This window comes from Lepidochelys kempii, chromosome 2 (genome assembly GCF_965140265.1).
Source record: "Lepidochelys kempii isolate rLepKem1 chromosome 2, rLepKem1.hap2, whole genome shotgun sequence".
In the NCBI taxonomy this organism is placed as follows: Eukaryota; Metazoa; Chordata; order Testudines; family Cheloniidae; genus Lepidochelys; species Lepidochelys kempii.
Window position 1 is genome coordinate 90,089,078 of NC_133257.1, and position 18,889 is coordinate 90,107,966.

The following is an 18,889-nucleotide window of genomic DNA, read 5'->3' on the forward strand; positions in this document are numbered from 1 at the left end:
CTGTGCTGTTTTTATAAAGCCCTGCACTAAGATGTGCCAATAAAGCTACAATTGTCCCTTTAGCTGAAAGTTACCTTGTATTTTTTGCCCTCTGGTAACTGACTATATCATTTATATGACAAATAGCAGCAGCTAACTGAAAGAATGTGATTGATTTGTCACTGACCTTAACTCCACTGTGAACAGTTTAACTAGATAAAGATGTTTCCCATTTAGTGTAAAGAGGAAGACGAAAAAATACTTCTAAAATGACTTTGCATCATGTGCTTTATTTTAAGTCATTACTGAATCAAAACTACACAGTATAACCTTTTTAACATACCCTACCCACTCAATTATTTTGTTTTTCAGAAATTGCATTTTTTTAAACATGGAATTAATCCTATATTGCAATCATAAATTTTCATGCTACAATGTTCTCTAATGAACCGTTTGTGTCACCAACCATAGTAATTTAAGAAAAGGCCATTTTTCAAGCTCATATGTACTTCTATATTTGGGAACTTAAAAAACCCGTCTCGGATGTAAAAATGTAAATTGGAATATGTAAACATTTTTGTATACCTGAAACACTGAAAGGAGAATATCAGATAACAAAACCATTGCCTTAAATCATCAAAATGGGGGGGAGGGAGGGGAAGCATGTAGTGGGAAGCACAGAGTAGCACACACTATTCAGTCTTCAAAGAGATATAAGAAGTGAAACCGCTCCTTAGTCATTCAGTTGGCTTTTCTCTGTCTAAAGGAAAGCAGTAATTGTGGGAAGATGGCCCAGCAGAACACCCCAATATTTCACCATAATTCTTTAAGGTTTAACTAAGGGCTAAAACCAAGTTTTTTTTCCTGAGAAAAGTCATTGATGTTTCCTGGAAATGTCTTCTGGGACTGTACAAATAAAATAAGGTAATTAAAGAGATTGTCACTTGTTTTCTTTTTGCTTACAGAGGGTTGTCCACAGAGTCTTCGGTACATCAAAACCCCTGCTTTTCTAAAAATGGATATGGCTAGCATTTCTTCAGCTCCCACTATAGCCTTTTGGCATGGTTGTCCTGAAGGCTAGTCAGATTCCCATTACTATATCTTCAAAGTCAGTGACGTACAACAGCATATTGCACAAACTGTATCGCTCCAGAAAAGGTCCAGTGAAGTCATCTGAGGGATCGTTTCTTTCTTTCCTTTTTCTTTAAGGGTAGAAATTTAATGTCTGGAAGATTAACTTACCTAGACAAGGATGCAGAACATTTGGTTGATTAAATTACAAAGCAAGGTCCCCTGATTTTAGAGGAGTAGGCATTTTAAAAAAAAATCAAACCAATCTTCTTCACCATTAATCCTTAATTTGAAGGCAGCATGGACTCCTAAGGAAGTAGCTTCCTAGACTCAATCTGTGAAAAATCATTGCTACCTAACTATAAAAGGCTTAGCTCTTATGAGAATATTGTGCTTTTTTAAAATTCAGATGAAGTCCTCTTGATTTGCAGTGTGACTCCAAAGGGATCAATTAGTTTTTTCCCTAGTCCATTTGATCATAGTCTCTGGTGAGCGGTACAGAAATATTAATTTGGCGTACAGGTCTTCCTCTAGTTCCAGTTCTCCAGTCTCTCTTACTAAGAAAATATCAGTACACAACTTCAAGATACGGTCCACGTTTGGTAGTTCTTCAAACATGATGGAGTGAGAGATCCCGCTGAAGAACTCACGGACAAACTTCCCTATCACCAGGACAACTGAGGCATACAGTCCCATGATACTGTAAAACAAGAGTTCAAAGAGGTTTTTCTAATCAGGTTATAAATCCAAATACAGGCAAATGTTGATAAAACTAAGGTGGTGATGGGTTTATGAAAGATGACCATTTCTACTGAATCAACTGTGTTACGCATTAGGAATAATAATATGTAATCTTCAAAACCTAAACATTTCTCATAAAATCATTTCTAAAAATCTTTTTAAAAATTGTATACTATTAAAATCATAAAGGGACAAAAACCCCACCCCATGTGGAAAACATGCTGAGGAGAGGAATCTTCTTGGGGTTCTCCTACTGCAGGTTCCCCCAAATCATTCCTGTAGAGAGAGCCTCCAGCAGGTTTATCTTTCTGCTAAGGTTTCTTTACCAGAACTTGCAGATCCCTGAGATATGCTGGAGGCTAGGATTAACCATAATGCTCTACAAGGTCTGGGGCCTGTGAAGCTGGGCTGCTAATGCTTCCTCCATTGGCCACTCCCTTTAAAACCCCATGAAGGAATATTCCACAAAGTGGGAGGGCATACGCAGAAAAGCCTCAGACCGTGTTAATTTCCCTGCAGGGTTATGGGAGAAGACAATGTATGTCCTCTCTTCGGCCTTGTCCGCCTCTCCCTCCCAGCTGCGGTTTCCTGAGCACGGAGAGGGTTCTTTGGCAGGGTAAGCAGCAGGATGGTGAAACAACCATCATGGTCCAACCCCCACTCCACATGGATGTTGTGTAGGGGGAGCAAATCCCCGATCCTGAGAATGGAAAAACACCAGGGGGCAGAACTCGGTCTCTAGTTATAATTGAGAATGACAAACCTATTTTAAAAAAACTGTTTAAAATCAGTTTCTTTATCCAGCTGCTAGGGGTTTCTAGTGAAGGGTTCTTATTCCACCTAAGATAAGGAATACCGTGTCTCTGATACCATGATGTTTTAGCTATGAAGGCCATTAGAGATTCTAAAAAAAGATCTTAATCGCCACAAAATCATGAAATTTACTCCCTTCTTAATGCACTTTTTTTTTTTTTTTTCCGGTGGGGCTAGGGCCAGTCCTGCACCTCTATGATTTATTTTAGTTATTTGTGATGCTGTCATCTGTTACACAAAACGCTGGTCAACAGGAGATACATTTCTCAGTTCACCTTAAATTATTTCTGCTAGACAGTACTGTGGTTTTAAGTACAAGATTCTCTCTTACCCATAGCCCGCCAAGAATCCAAGGCTAGGAGGGCTAACTTTGTCACTGAATACAAAGAGTTCAAGACTTTCTTCCTGTCTGTATCTTTTTCCAAGCTGATTGAGAACCCACCATTCACGAACCCCATCTTTAGACTCATTTTTGACAAGAGAAACAGTGATGTTTTCCATCCTCCCCTCTATTGAAAGAGAAAACATTAACACAAAAACAAGCATGTTGTCAATAAGTCAAATTTGTTAGGATCAGATGCTTATTAATATGCCACAGTGACGGTGCAACCTAAAAATAAGTCAATTAAAACAATCTTAGAACCCATTTTAAAATAGTTTATAGAACAGTACTACAATGGTTCTCTAGCCTTTTAAAGTTTGTGTTTTCCCTCCCAAAATCCCTTTTGAATGGTCTTTTTAAAATTTTTCTCACATAACCAGATTTAAAACTTCATAGAAACAAATATGGCCAACATTTTCAAACTTGAGTGCAAATGTCAGCCACTATCCAAATTTAGGGACCTAAATAAATGAGGCCTGATTTTTTAGACATGCTGGGCACTCACAACTCCAAATGAAATTACTTCTGAAAACTAGTTGTGTCTAGGCCCTGCAAGGACTCATTCAAGAGCTTAACATTAACTCTGTTGACTTCAGTGGGACTCCAAAGTGTGTAAGGTTAATTGTGTCTCCTCAAGATCTGATGCCCTAGATTGAGAGTTCTCTCTGGTAGACTTTGGGAACAGGGGTGGCAGGTTTGTATAATTTTTGGTGGTGCCCAGAAAGGATCCAAGTCCCACCCACACCTGCCTTGTAAGCCGATATATATTTTAAAATAATGTAAAAATGGACTGGAAACAGTGAGCGTTTACCAGTTTCTCTATATTGCACAATATCACTATTGTAAGAAAAAATTATTTAACTAAGAATATCAACTTTATTAATACTCTTGAATACGGAAATAACCAAGCACGCTTGGATTAATAACCCTCCAAAAGCAAATACTTTCTAAAATTAAAACAAATGTAGCCCCTTCTTTTGCGATGTTCTTCAGGAGGCAGCGCACACTTTTTGTCGTTGTTCAGTTCTTGAAATGAAGTCATCCAGGAGACTTGCAATGTCCAATTCAGAGATAGAGTTCTTACGAATGTGCAGAAATGCCAAGTAATTTAGATGTTCTTGGCCCATTGTCGTTTGCAAATAATTTTTTCAGTCTGCGCAGGCAACTGAATGATCACTCAGTAGTGCAGGTTGTAGTCGGACTTGTGTAGAATAATTTCAGGAGAATTGTAACTTCTGACAGCATGTCACTCAAGCCTTCATTTTGTTTCAGAAATCGTTTCACTTCACTCACCGAATTAAGGTGACAATTTCTCAATCTGCAAATATCACTCAACATTTCTAAATGAAGAGATAGCCTCTCCATGTTAATGTCACCATGGAAAGCTTCACTTATTGGGGTAATGTCCTGTTTCGAGCCATTTGCATCAGTTATATGCTTCTCCAATTTTACTGCAAATGAGAAGCTGTCTGTTGAAAGCCTCTGTTCAATGGCAACTTTGCAAGCATAAATGATCCCAACATATATTTTATGAAAATACCCTTTGGGGTCACTGAAGGTGTGAGGAAGGCTTCCAGGGTTGAGCCATCTCAGTGGCTTCCGTTTTCTCAGGAGTGTAGGCTCATCTAAATAAAAATTTCTTGCCTTCTCTACTGTTGTTTCCCAGAAGTGATTGTATGACGAGTCAGTGTGCAACCCACTCAATACCTCTTGCAACAAGCCAACTTTCTTCATAACACTTGCCAATGACACGTTTGGGCTTGGAAGTTTTGTATTAGCTTCTTCTACAGGACCCATGGCTTTCTCAAGAACCGTTAGTATAAAATACGTTGAAAAAGATTGAAGTTCTTTGAGAGCTTCGAGAATCCACTACATTTTGAGCCAAATTCATCTGAAGAGTAACTAAATTCATCTGGGCAGTTCATCATAGCCTCCTAATCGTGGAACAGTGATTTAATGCTACTGATCCTTAGTGTCCATCTTGTTGGGCACAATAGTCGTAAAGAAGGCGCCCCTTCACTCTCTGAATGCTGCCATACACTTTGGTGACTCCCTGAAGGCACTGATGAGATCTTTCACCATTGAAAACATATCATGAAATTCTGGAATATTATGCAGGGCAGCCTGCGTGGCAAGGATAAGGGAAAATGCCGCACAGTGCACAAATTCTGTTCTCAGCTCTTGATCCTTCACTCTGGCTTGGATCCCAGTAAATTTGCTGGACACATTACTGGCTCCACTGTACCACTGCCCTCGGCAATCAGAAAAGTGGAAATCACACCTGAGAAGTGTATCTTACACATTTTGGAAAAGAGACGCAGCATCCATTGCATCAGTTTGGTAAAACCCAATAAACTCCTCATAAATCTCCCAGTCTTCATTAGAAAAGAACCCTAAAGAAAAACTTACTTGTTCTTTTCTTGACAAATCAGTAGTCTCAGCCATTACAATGGCATAAAACTTTGAAGCCTTGATCTTTTGCATAATTTGTCTGAGCGCCATCATTTCGATTTCATTAATAACCTCATGTGACAGCCAGTTGTATTTTGTGTGACTAAGCCACTGTCTCAGTTCCTCTGACTCTGTACTGCATAGCAACAAGAGCTGCATCCAATCTGAATCGCTCTCATTATGTCCACGTAATGCTATGCCTTTGTGAGCTACGTACCGAACACAGTTAAAAAGCTTGTGCAGCGCATGGGATTCTTTTCTGTAACTGGCCGACACTAGTGCAGAAGCATTTATCTGTGATTGCAGAGCAACCTACTTCAGTATCGCTTCCTTGCGACAGGAGGATTTTTCGTGTGATGTAAAACCATGCACTGTATGTCTCCAATCTTGAAATCCAGATGAAATAAACGTTGGTTCGGCGTTGGTAGAAAATATTAAGATCTTCTTTGCAGACTGAGCAAAACGCTCTGTATAATTTGCTGTTGTACTCCAACCATGTAAATCTTGATTGCCAAGACTGCTGAAAACTCCTTTTCTTATCTTGTGGATGTGCTATATATTTCTTTTGTATAACTTCAGTTTGAAAGCTGGGTGTTGAACTCAGACAGTCACTTGATGAATTACCCTTTTCTTCTTTCTTTCTCTGGGTAACTTTATTAGGAATTTATCCATTGTTGATTATTACTGGTCCTACAAATCAAGAATTTGTTGCTGGGATAAAATGAAGCTGCAACGTGCCGGCGCCACAAGATTACAAGGGCCAATTAAAAGTGGAAAGTCAGAAGCAGCATTCACCTGCTTCAATACATTATATTTTGTTGTATGCATATACAACCAATTATATACTTAAAGGGTATAAAATAATCAAGTATTGTGCTAAACACGACCCTACCCTCATGTAGCCCCGGGGCTAGGGCCAGAGAGGACTCCCTGCAACCCTCTCCCGCTGGCAGCATCAAGCTCTGGGGGAAGTGGCTCCCACTTCTCCCCAACAGCCCACTCACCCTTCACCACTGTCACTGAATGTGCTCCTAGGGCCCCTCTGAGGGTCCAGGAAGCCCCCTTGCCTCCCCTGTGCTGGGTGCCGGGAGGGGGCTGCCATCACATGGGACCTCCTCCCCTGGTGGCGCCCCTCACCATAGCCTCACTGGGGGCTGCCTCTTGCCCAGCATGGGGCAGGAGCAGTGACTGCAGGCGGGGGTGGGTGGATCAGGGTGGCACAACACACACCCAAGCCCCAGCTGCTCAGGTCCAGGAAGCCTCCTCACCTCCCCTGTGGTGGGTGCCGGGGGTGGGGGCTGGCCTCCACGGCTGCAGTCTGCTGCCCCTCACCGTAGTCTCCCGGGGGATGGGACTGCCCCTTGCCCAGCGTGGGGCGGGAGTGGTGGCTGCAGCAGGGGTGTGGAGGGCATGGATCATACGGTCGGAAACTCACCCAAGCCCCAGCAGCTGCTCAGGTGAGGTCTGGACTCTGTCTCCCAGAAGCACCCTCAGCGTTGACTCCCGGGGGGTGCCGGGGGAGGGGAGGGCTGCCAGTCATGTGCTCGCTTCCTTCCCGCCTCCCGCCGCAGGTGCAGCAGCCACCTCAGCCTGCCGCCGGCGCCGCTCTTGTGTAGTAGGCAGCAGCGGGCGGTGGCGAGGGAGTGTAGTGCAGAGCGGCAGGGCAGCCGCCCACTTGAGGCAGGGATGCTACGTGGGAGGCGCGCGGGGGTGGCAGGCAGGGCGGAGGGAGAGACCTGGCTCCGAACATTGGTGGAGCCAGGCCCCTGAGCCCTGAATATTCCTGGAGGCCGGGCACCACGGCCCACACACCTCGCCACCTCTGTTTGGGAAAGGAAGGGAGAACACCCTTTAAGAGGAATGTGTCAGAGCTCTTGTGTCAGGTTGGCTTTGTCTCCATGGAGTGTTTGGATTCATCTGAGAATTTCCCATTGAGTGGGCTACTCCCCACTTCCTATTCTGCAGAGGGTTGGACTCCTTCCCCCTATACTATCTGTGAAGAGGAATACAGAGCCTGGGGCTCCTCTCCAGTACCCTGGCTGCCTCCTGCTGGTAGATGTGCTCCTCACAGACCATTGGTTACCATCTTCCTTCCTCCCTCCAGCCCGACTGGGGACATGGAGAGGGACAGAGCTGGTAGCTGAGTTGCAGTCAAGTCTCCCCTCAGGTACTCCGCAGTCATGACCCCCTCATTACCATCACCTCCTCAAAAAACAAGGGAAATTCACTGTCTGAAAATGTCAGTCAGTACAGAGTTCAAGCTGAGCAGCAATGCCTCATGCCCTTCCAGAATGTTGAGTGTACCAGTACTTAAACCTCTGAAAAACAGGAAATACAGAGTTAAGGTACACACCAGCGCCGCTTTGCAACTTTCGCTCTGCCCTCTGGCACTGGCAAAAGCCACTGCAGTTATACTGTACGTGTGTTTTAGGAAGGCCTGCCCTATAATAAGCAGACATGAAGAATGACTTGGTAAATGTGTCATTTCATGTGTATTGTGTCCCACAGAATTGTATTCTCTTATTTGCCTGCATGCACTCGATCTGACCTTCGCTGTGTTAGGGACACTGTACTGACTGGTGCAGGGATTACTTGCAGCAGATTGCCACACCTCACACTGTGACATGAGAGGAGCAAATGCACCCAAAAGGATCACAATCCTCTTATTTCTGGGCTGAGTTATGTTGGTTGCAGAAGTAGAGGAGCAGAATAATATATTCTTGCCCTGGGGATTTATAGTAGTTGGGTAGCATATGTGACAGGGCACTACAGAGGTAAGTGTAGGTGGTCGACCAGAGAAATCCTTAGTACAAAGGCCAAGGGATTGTAAGGGGTTATAACAGCCGGTTTCTCTGAGGTAGTCAGTGCATGTAGGAGTGGTTGAGTACAGGCTAAGTGTAGTCAGCTGGTGTTCTCTAAGCCTGCCGGTGTTCTCTAAGCCTGCCATTGTCTGATGGTTTCTTCTACTGTGCCCACATGCTGTGTCTCCACAGCGTTCCATATTATCTGGAAGGATACAGTGCTACACCATCTGTCAGGAGTGTATGGGGGCATCACTCAAAGAGGGCAGAGTTAAGGTTACAGGCTGGGGCTAGTGTGCACCTTAACCGTATAATTCCTGGTTTTCAGCAGTTTCTGTACAGGTGCACTTGTCACTCCAGAAGAGCATGAGGGTTCGGGTTAACCTTAACAAAGTTTTAACTGCATTAACAAAGTTTTTGGGCAGTTAATTCTTACTTGTTGGTACAAGGCCTAACACTATGGGGCCCTGATCCTCGGTTGGATCTACCATAATTCCTAATTATTATAATAATAATAAATGAAAGCCCATGAGGATGCCTAACTATGCAATTTGATGACTGACTTCAGGTATCGAAGTTTTAAAATGTTGCTATTAAATTCTCTGTGCCTCCACTTTCCCATCTCAAAAAATGGGGGTAAACAATGTTCACACACCTTTGGCAAAGTGCTTTCAGCCCCTCAGCTAAAACATTCTATATAAGGGCTAAGTATTTAAACACAGCTTTGAGGGTTTTTCTTGTGTGAAAGGTGTTGGGTCGATAGCTCTAGAGCCCGATATCCTCCTTTTACCTACACAATAGCTACAACAGAGCAGAGCAGCAGCCCAACCTTCCTTGACACAGTCCCATTATCACCTAAACAGCCTTGTGTGTTTCACAATGAAAAAATATATACATAGAGATAACCACAGCCTGCAGTACATACCTTTCCATAGTTGCTTTATGGGTTTTGCCAGAGAATCACTAGGTGCCTTGATGTAGTATGGAAACATCAGTTCTAGCGTCCTGCAAGAAAAATGTGACAGCAAATGATTCCATATTTTTGTATCTTTATAAATTCCCTTAGTCCCTCTTGGGGCAGCTGTAGAATATGATTCCAGTTTGAAGAAGGAGAGTACTTTGCTGTAATTTTTGGACTGGATTCTGAGCTCACATCAGCTTTGAACCAGTGTCACTCCATTGACTTTAATGGACTTACCAGTGATGTTCTGCCAATATTTTAACAAAAGCGTTCCATTCAAAATTTCCCCACTCACCGGTCATCAACCACGAATGCTGGGTATGTGTGTGCACAGGGAGGAATGAGGGCCTGGGGAACGCATTCCTTTGTTTTCCCACTTAAACAAAAATATTGTATCACACTATCAAAAAGGAGAGAGGCAACACACCACCACTTGCTAAATAAATGAAGTACATCTGATGGAAATGTTTATAATCTCAGAATAGTACAGTGTTCAGCTAGTGCTAAGCTCGGGGAAGACCATGTGGGAGTGGGTGTAGCTTTTATAAAATTACTGCCTTCTGAGAATGGGGCTTACAAATACATCATTTACTTCTTGCCTCAAACAGATCCACACCCTCCAGGAAATGCCTTTATTTAAAAAGTATGAGAAATAAAATATTTAAAAGACATGCAAAGACATACAATATAGACCTATATGCAGCCATATATCTGTGCAATAGACCTACATATATTCTGAACAAAAAGAGCCCTCAACCATCCGCGTAGCAGTATCTGTTGCTTTGCACTGACTCACCAGACATTTTAGGCTTCAGAGTGACGTTCCTGGAATCTTAGGGTAGGTCAATGTTAAAAACACTGCAGTGATACCGAGGATCACTTTGTGAAAAGTATTCACCCACAGGTGACAGGGTGTTTTTGCCTTTTATTATTTTTCTGTGAGAGTTCATTTAAGACCATAGCAATTATCTGGTTTCACCCACATATTTGCTTTTGGGGCATTTAGTGATCACTCTATATCTGACCTATCAGTCTTCATCCTCAAAGGAAACCTGTACAACGCTTTCAAAAAACAAGCCTGGGAATTTAAATTCATAACTTTGCTAGATGCTAAAAATCATAACCCATTAACAACCCTCCCCCCCAGCTGCTTTCTCTCTCTCTCTCTCCTCCCCCCCGCTTTCCTTTCCTCCCTATGACTGCAGGGGTGTTAAAGGGCCACTTCACGTTGAATGGTCCTTTGAAAGGTGTGTTAGCTACTTATGCTAAACAATCTGTTCCACCTTGTGTTTAGCTGTGACACTCTGATTAAGGCCTTGTCTACACTGCCGCTTTACAGGGCTGCAACTTTCTCGCTCAGGGGTGTGAAAAAACACGCCCTCCCCTAGCACTGCAAGTTTCAGCGCTGTGACGTGCCAGCGTAGACAGTGTCCCAGCACTGGGAGCCATTCTCCCAGCGCTGGGAGCTACTCCCCTCGTGGGGGTGGTTTTTTTACAGCACTGGGAGAGCTCTCCCCCAGTGCTGGTGCTGCAACGACACAGCCACGTTAAAGCACCGCTGCGGCATGCTAGTCAAGACATACCCTAAGTTTCCCAGACCAGAAGAAGGGCTCTGTGTGGCTGGAAAGCTCGTCTCGCTCACCAGCAGAAGCTGGCCCAATAAAAGATATCACCTCACCCACCTTGTTTCTCTAATATCTTGGGACTGACACAGCTACAACACCGCTGCATATTACCTTTGAAGTAACATTTATTAGTATAGGGCTAGAATGTCCTTGGCCTTTGTGTAGGTGCTAGGAATTTTCACCCCTTTATAGTCTGTGCAAAAGCCAGGGGCTCTGCCAATCCTTGTTGCCAGGAAAGTGGAGTTGGCGAAGAGGACACAGTATGCTGCACCATCCATACATGCTCCCCGTCTCCCGGTGCGCTAGTGAACACAATTCCTCTCACAGCTGCCCCACTGGTGGTGCAAGGTGTGGCCCTCACTCAGAGCTTTGAGTAATGTATTCACTTGGGTGGTGACTGTCCATTTTGCTGTACATTCAGTGAAGTATCCGCAAAAAGAAAAGGAGTACTTGTGGCACCTTAGAGACTAACCAATTTATTTGAGCATGAGCTTTCGTGAGCTACAGCTCACTTCATCGGATGAAGACATATATGTGAAGACATCGGATGAAGTGAGCTGTAGCTCATGAAAGCTCATGCTCAAATAAATTGGTTAGTCTCTAAGGTGCCACAAGTACTCCTTTTCTTTTTGCAAATACAGACTAACACGGCTGTTACTCTGAAATCAGTGAAGTATGTTTCAGTTTTATGGTATATGCTATGCTATGAGATTACATTATAGGTAACAACTGTGCACCTGTTAGTTATCTGCTTTAAGAGAAACATCTGTATGAACAAGTCAAGAACATAACTTACACCTTCTTTACCGTGTGATCCCCAGACATCATTGTAGCGATATTTTCTCTAGTTTTGTTCAGTAGGTTACAGGAAAGCTTATCCGATGCTATTTCTGCTTTTGCACCAAGAGAGAGGTTTCTATAACAATAAATGAAAATGAAAACAGATAGTGAAGCTCAGTACCACACAATGCCCAGTTCTCTGAGCTGTGCTTAGCTGATGTGGGGTTGCTAGTCTATCCGCATGGTGCTGATGGCCCTTCCCCATATCCTGTCAAGCATCAGGCTACCAAGACAGCACACGGAACCCGCAGCCGATGTTTAGTGGCCTAAATCCCCCTGCCATTATTGATCATGGCTTTATATGGTTCAGAGGCAATTTTTGATAGTACAATGTAACTGTGTCAAAGTCAAAATAGAAGCCTTACACAGAAACCTGCCTGACGGCTTGCTTTTGAACACAGAGGCCAGATGTTGGCCTTGGCAGACGGCACATGACACCTCGTTGCCTGACTAACCTCAACTCCAACTACCAATGCTCTCCGAGTGATTCTAAAGACTTTCATTATCATCAGTGGGCTCATGTACAAATGAAATAAGAACATGGTATTCATCCCCTCATTCAAACACCACTTATAAATCAGGGTGTCTAGGCTGAGGGTTCCTGGGGCCCTTGAGACAAGATGAAAATGTGTATTTGATTATGAACAGAAAACATGTTTCCCCTGATGATTTTTAAATGGAAGTGCCTGAATCAGCCCTGTGCACCCTGGGGAGATGGATGGGGGCACTGCTTTCCCAGCTCCCTCCCACTACTTCCTTTGCAGCCCTAGGGCACTGATGGGGTGAGCCAATAAGGTTCTGTCCAGCTGCTCAGCAGCTGCCCTGCTGATTGCATCACAGCACAGAGAGGAGGGTAGTTCTGGCTCCTCCATTGCCTGCTTCCTTGCTAGGCTGTGGGAGCTCCAGGGAGAGTAGCAGAGAAGCTTAACTGGCTCTACCTGAGCCTAGGGCAGCATCTAGCAAAGGCAGGCCACCCTCTCCATCTCTCCCACCACCACCCCCGTCCTCCCAGGTCCTCCCAGTCACTTAGGAGAGCTTAGGAGGAGGGGGGAAAGGAGAAGCTGAAAATCAACAGCCAATTACAACACAATTCCCTGATTCTCTGTCCCAGCCCAAATTAGAGCAGCCCAGTGACTGTTCTAAGCTCCATCAGCTGGTAACAGTCCTCGTTAGACCACATGGCAGCTGTAGGAAGCTGGAATGCAGTGAAAAAATGCCACAGCCGCTCCTTTCCCTCCACATCCCACATGCCCTTTGTGACAGGGGCTGCAGGGAGGGAGTAGGAGCTGGCTGTGTCAGCTCTCTGCCTGCTGGAGGCTCCTCGACGCTGGGAGAATCCCCAACAGTGGACTTGCATGTGTCTTCTGCTCCCCTATGTTGCCAGAGGAGCAGAATACACCAGAGAATCTCTCACAGAGAACTAAGCGCGGCCCCCTGACATTTTTAAAATCGGATGATTGGCCTTCAGGCTGAACAAGCTTGGCCTCAACTGATGTAAATGTTAACCATGTAATATTCAATCATACTTACTATATAGTCCACTGCTTCCCAAAGATAAAGGATCCAATTCATTACTGTTTTTAATTAAACTAACATAACTGATAGATTAGTTGAGGAGTATTAAAAATGGACTGTAGCTCTGAATAAAGGAGGAAGCTATATTTCCACTGGATAACAGACTATCTTTTCACAGTAATAAAAAAGGTCTAATTAATTATTTTTTAACCTTAAATAAAGTATCTTTTTTATTATGGGTCCAATATTTGTTTTCGATTTATGTACACAACTCCTAGTAATGTAGCTGTGAAGGGACAGCTGTTATGATAGGAGCCCAGGTGTCCATCTACATGATTCTTTTATCAGGGTTAGATATTACAATTCCCAGAAGCTGGAAATGGACAACAGGGGATGGATCACTGGATGATTGCCTGTTCTGTTCATTCCCTCTGGGGCACCTAGCATTGGCCACTGTAGGAAGACAGGATACTGGGCTAGATGGACCATAGGTCTGACCCAGTATGGCTGCTCTTATGTTCTTATTAATGTGCAATCTGTGCACACCACAGCATGGCTCTTACAGGAGTGTAGCAAAGCTTGAAGGGAAGACTGTACACCAGGGGGAAAATGAGCCCTAGAGTAAATGGGCACATGCCCCAATGAAGGGAATGGGCATTGTCTCTACTTAGTTCAGGGTGGCTCTAGATCAGGGGCGGGGAATCTTTTTTCTATCTGGGCCACTGACCCACAGAAAAAAACAGTCGTGGGCCACAAACACACACACACACACACACACAGTTGTGGGCCCCGCCTGGGGGTGCGGAGGATCAGGGTTTCCCCTAGGCTCTGGGGTGGGGCCAGAAATGAGGGGTTCAGGGAGTGGAAGGGGGCTCCGGGCTGGGGGTTGCGGTGTGGGAGGAGGTGAGGGGTCCGGCTGGGGGTGGGGATGAGGAGTTTGGAGTGTAGGAGGGGGCTCTGGGCTGGGGCCAAGGGGTTTGGAGTTTGGGAGGGGGTTCTGACCTGGGGCAGGGGGTTCTTGGTGCGGGATCCGGCTAGGCGGTGCTTACCTCAGGCGGCTCCCGGTCGGTGGCACAGTGGGGCTAAGGCAGAGCCGGGGCTCAGTGCTGCTCCCAGAAGTGGCTGCCATGTCCAGCCCCTAGGTGGAGGGGCTGGGGGTTCTGTGCAGGGGGTGGGGGCAGTGTCCAGAACTTCCCTGATTGCCCCTGCTCCTAGTGGCCACAGGGACATGCCAGTCGCTTCCAGGAGCTGCACAGAGCTGACCAGACTTTTAAAGGCCTGGCGACACTAGCTTCCCCCCACAGTGGGGCAAGCCAGCGCTAGTGACTCCAGCACTACGACGGGGCGCCGAGGCTTGGAGCTTTCGGCCCACGGCCTGGAGACTAGCTGCGGGCTGGATGAAATGAAGCAATGGGCTGGATCTAGCCCTCAGACCGTACCCCCCACCTCCCTCTAGACGTTCAGGTAGTTAACTGCTTTTCATCTTGTGTCTTGCTATTTAATTCCTTACAGCATAAAGGGTATGGCCAATAGCGCTTGAGGCTGTAAAGCCGCAGCAAGAGGACTGATTGTTTCTCTTTTGTACCTTAATTTCATTTCCCCATTAAATTATCTGCTTATACCAAATGTTTTTTCCAAAGGCCTGGTCCTTCAAAGTGTTTAATTTACATAACTATTGATGAGCATGTTGTCTGAAGCAGATTTCCTATTAGTCTGGTCATTGGTTTTTAAACCCTAAGGTTGGGATTTTCATGTTTTTCTCTTTACCCACATTGGGGCCCCCCAAATAAATGGTTGTTTTTGAAGATTGAGGTTAGGATTTCAGTTTCTGGGTGCCCAACCTGAGGCCCCTGAAAATTACTGGATTTTCAGAGGGCAGAAGCTCTGCATGGTCTGAAAATCAGGCATCTCCAAAGTGCTTCAGGTTGGGCACTCAAACCCTGAGGAAGCCACGACCTCGAGTCACTGTTGACAATTTGGCCTACGCTGCGTGCACCTTGTTTTAAAAGTGTCTTTTGGTCACCAAAGCTACAGTATCAGCAGAGTCACAAATGAAGTTGATAGGGTTTTTTTTTTACTTTTTATGCTACCCTTAGCTGTATTTTTATGGCAGATGTGCTCTTTAGCGTACTGCATGTTCGAAAAAGGTCTGCAGTAGTCTTGGTAACAATCTTTCACTGGTAGAAAAGCTCAAGCATCATAGTCCTACTCTAGAACTTGCTTTTCCCCTATAAAGAAAAGGAGGACTTGTGGCACTTTAGAGACTAACAAGGTGCCACAAGTCCTCCTTTTCTTTTTGCGAATACAGACTAAAATGGCTGCTACTCTGAAATCTTTTCCCCTATGTTCTTCCATGCTGAATCTCAGATCATTTTACTCCTGCTTTCATAGTTTCCACCTTGGAGGTGCTAATGCCTGGCAAAGGGCATTCTTGCTCAGGAGTTCTAAGGCAAGCTTCCCTTTAAAATTCATGAATGTTATTTTTTGTTGCCAGGAGGGCTCATTGTTGAGCGACAAAGATCATTCCCTTCCCCATCTCCTCCCCAGCCACCCACTCTCAGTCTTCCTGACCTGATGAATGAGAGAATTGGATGGGAAAATAAACACATCACACATACAGGGGCAATGCAAAACACTTCCATTAAACCAGCAGCCCTAGCCCAACAATCAATCTGTCAATATCATCATACTATTTACCTTTGAATACTCCATGAAAGAACTAGAGTGAACTCAGCAGAAAAATCTCGGAGACCTTGAATCATTTTCTTTCTACTGGGAGGGCTGATAGTCCACAATGAATTTGAATTCCCTTCTAGTTCTGCTACAGTTATATCTTCTTTTCCATAGCCTTCAAGAAACTGCAAAGCACCCTGTACACGCAAAAAGAGAAAGGAAAGTTTAACATACATGAAACACACAACTATTCTTACAGGTCAGCCAGAACTATAGGTGTACTACTAATTATGAGCCTAGTGATTTGCACTGATGGTTTTCCTCAGGCACCAGGTAAGGCATAAGAGGGGAGAGGTTTACCCAGAATACAGCCCAGACTAGAAGTCAATGATGCGAAAAAAAATTGCATTGCTAGTGAAACTGATTTAAAAAACAAAAAAAAACACCTAATCTGGTAAAAAAAACATTTGCAAAAATGGGCCTGAATAAAATTAAGCATATGGATTCTATGCTTCCATTTCTGAGGTCCTCAATACACATTTAAGCAAGTGCAGCTAATGAGTTATCCAGAACAAATTTTAATTTGAGATAATATATGTTCTAGTCCCCACTTGTTTTGCGTGGCACCTCAAACTTACTTTAAGCAAGTTCACAGGGGCGCCACACAGCACAAATGGCTACCATTATATGTAATTCGTCTGACAAATTCTATGTGACGTAGATTACCAGACATCGCATTGGACCACATGGTAACTTGAGGCGTTCTCAAAGTGCAAGGTAGAATTCAGGAGGCCCAAGATACCACACAACATGGCTGGGGGTATCTTCTTTTGGCTTTGGCCTTGTTTCCCCTTCTACTCTGGGTGAGGTGAGACAGGGAGAGTCCAAATTAATGAATTTTACATTTCTATCCCCAAACCCCGTCTGCTTATATAAGTAACACTTTTAGCAAAGTGAAAATGGGGAATTCTGCATAGAAGAATGGGGCCTGCAGACTCTTGTTACCAAAGGAGAAGGTGAGTATGGGACAAATATTTGTTCCAACTGCTGGCAAATAACATGGCATAAGATGCATCGTGCTTGTTTTAGGGTAAGGCATGTTGATGGTTTTTATACTTTTAGATAATGATATGATGCAAAGTGTGTTTGACATCTTTTAAATAGAGTCTACTGAAAAACTGGCTACCACGTGCATTTAAGGTCTGCTTTTGAATGCTTTTCTCTTACCAAGGAAACCTAAAGTAGCTTTGCAGACACTATTAAGTGAAATGATTACTGACAAATACTCAGGGTTCGTCTTAGGGAGGGTCCTAGAGCCTGGGCTGGAGCCACAGCCCAAATGTATACACTGCAATCGTATAGCCTCAGGAGCCAAAGTCACCTGACCAGGGCCAGCTGCAGGTATTTTATTGTAGTGTAAACATATCCTTAAAGATCTCACGCTTGGAAGCTCTTATTCATGTAAGTAGTCTTTATTTCAGACAAATTCAATGGAACTAATCATCTTAATAAGGCCAGCACTATTGATCCCTTATTGTCACCCAAAGGAAATTAAACAGAATGATTTGGCCGATCAGAATACACTGGACGTATACACACAAATTCTTAAAATGATGAAACACTCCACATTTTACTTACAGTATTACCCGAATATTCTCTTTGAAATGAATTGAACTCAGTTTGATTCAAATCTTTGAGCTGGTTCTGCTGAGCACTCATTGTAAAAATAGGCTGGAAAATAAAAGAACACATCCTTGTCAAATATATTTCATTTTGTTTCTACATTAAAAATAAAACATTCTGTGAATTTCAGTCTAAGACTATGTCAGTCCTTGGTGCCATAGGGAGAGATTCTGAGGGACGGCAAAAAAGGTCACACATGAGATCTAAAAACTTCCAGAACTGAAGCTCTGAATTTCTTGTCAAATTTTCTTAAATGGTCCAATTTTGGGGAAAACAAACTACCCCTAAATCAAAACATTTCACCATGTTTTGTTCCAAAATGGTCCTAATGTTAAGCAATCCCATCCAGAAATGTGTGGAAATTCCATCATTTGAAATTTCTTTCAGGCAAACATCTATTTGCATTGGTCAGAGCAAACATGAATGAGAGAACAAATGGAGACTATTCTGTATATGCTATCACACTTCTGACAGCTGTCATTTTAGATTTACTCCTTCAGAGAAGTGAATTCCTGTGGCTGTTTGTGAATATCCCATGTTAATATTCACTTTAGAAATCTTTTGTGTTCATTTTTGTAAATGCTCCACAGCATATTTTAATCTGGAAATAACATTTTTTTAAAATTTCACAAAGGGCCATGAGACTCGCTCCTAAGAAAGGCAAAGCGAAAATGGCCTCTCTGATCATTCCTCTCCCCCATAACCCCTTTCCTGGGAAATGCATGTAAAATTTTAGTGCTTAAGGTACTTAGGAGTCTACATCCCATTTTCAAAGGTGATTCAGACCCAGATTTTTAAAGAAATTTAGGCATTGATTTGCTTAGCATTGCAATACCTCACTGATTTAGTAGTCGGGGGAAGAAGGGGGACAGGTTTGAAAAGGTATTTAGGCACCTAACTCCCACTGATTTCAATGGGAATTAGGTGCCTTAATTCCTTTAAACATCTGTCTCCAAATCTCATTTTCAAAAGTGACCAAGGCACTCAGGTTTCTAAGTCCCAGTGACTTTCAGTGAGATAAATGAAGGCATCCCTACAAACTACATTGCTTGCTGGGCTCTTTCAAAATCTGATTGGACCCCGAAATTGGCCAGCTAGTACAAAAGTGGGCCCCAGTGAAAGAGATGAGATAAATATGGAATGATCACCCAAATATCTGACTCAGGTTTGTTTACATTCTTTTCATTTTCCAGATTGCACCAACACTTGACAGAGACTTAGGGCTTGGCTACACTTGCGAGTTAGAGCGCATTAAAGCAGGCCCGGGCGCCCTAGCTCACTACCCATCCACACTGGCAAGGCACGTAGAGTGCTCTGACTCCACGGCTAGAACGCTCCTGGTACCCCACCTCTG

The 18,889-nt window shown here is 43.9% G+C and overlaps 1 protein-coding gene across 1 annotated transcript in view; it reads right to left on the reverse strand.

The window, feature by feature from the left end:
• Positions 1-302: 302 nt before the first annotated feature.
• PIEZO2 (piezo type mechanosensitive ion channel component 2) overlaps positions 303-18,889 on the reverse strand; it is a 453,866-nt gene continuing 435,279 nt past the window's right edge. Inside the window, exons 51-56 of the mRNA XM_073331610.1 lie at positions 17,491-17,583; positions 15,877-16,049; positions 11,621-11,740; positions 9,164-9,243; positions 2,936-3,113; positions 303-1,750 (exon numbers count right to left, since the gene is read on the reverse strand). Of these exons, the coding sequence (XP_073187711.1) occupies positions 1,498-1,750; positions 2,936-3,113; positions 9,164-9,243; positions 11,621-11,740; positions 15,877-16,049; positions 17,491-17,583 (897 nt within the window). The 3' untranslated portion in view covers positions 303-1,497. The remainder of the gene's footprint in view (positions 1,751-2,935; positions 3,114-9,163; positions 9,244-11,620; positions 11,741-15,876; positions 16,050-17,490; positions 17,584-18,889) is intronic.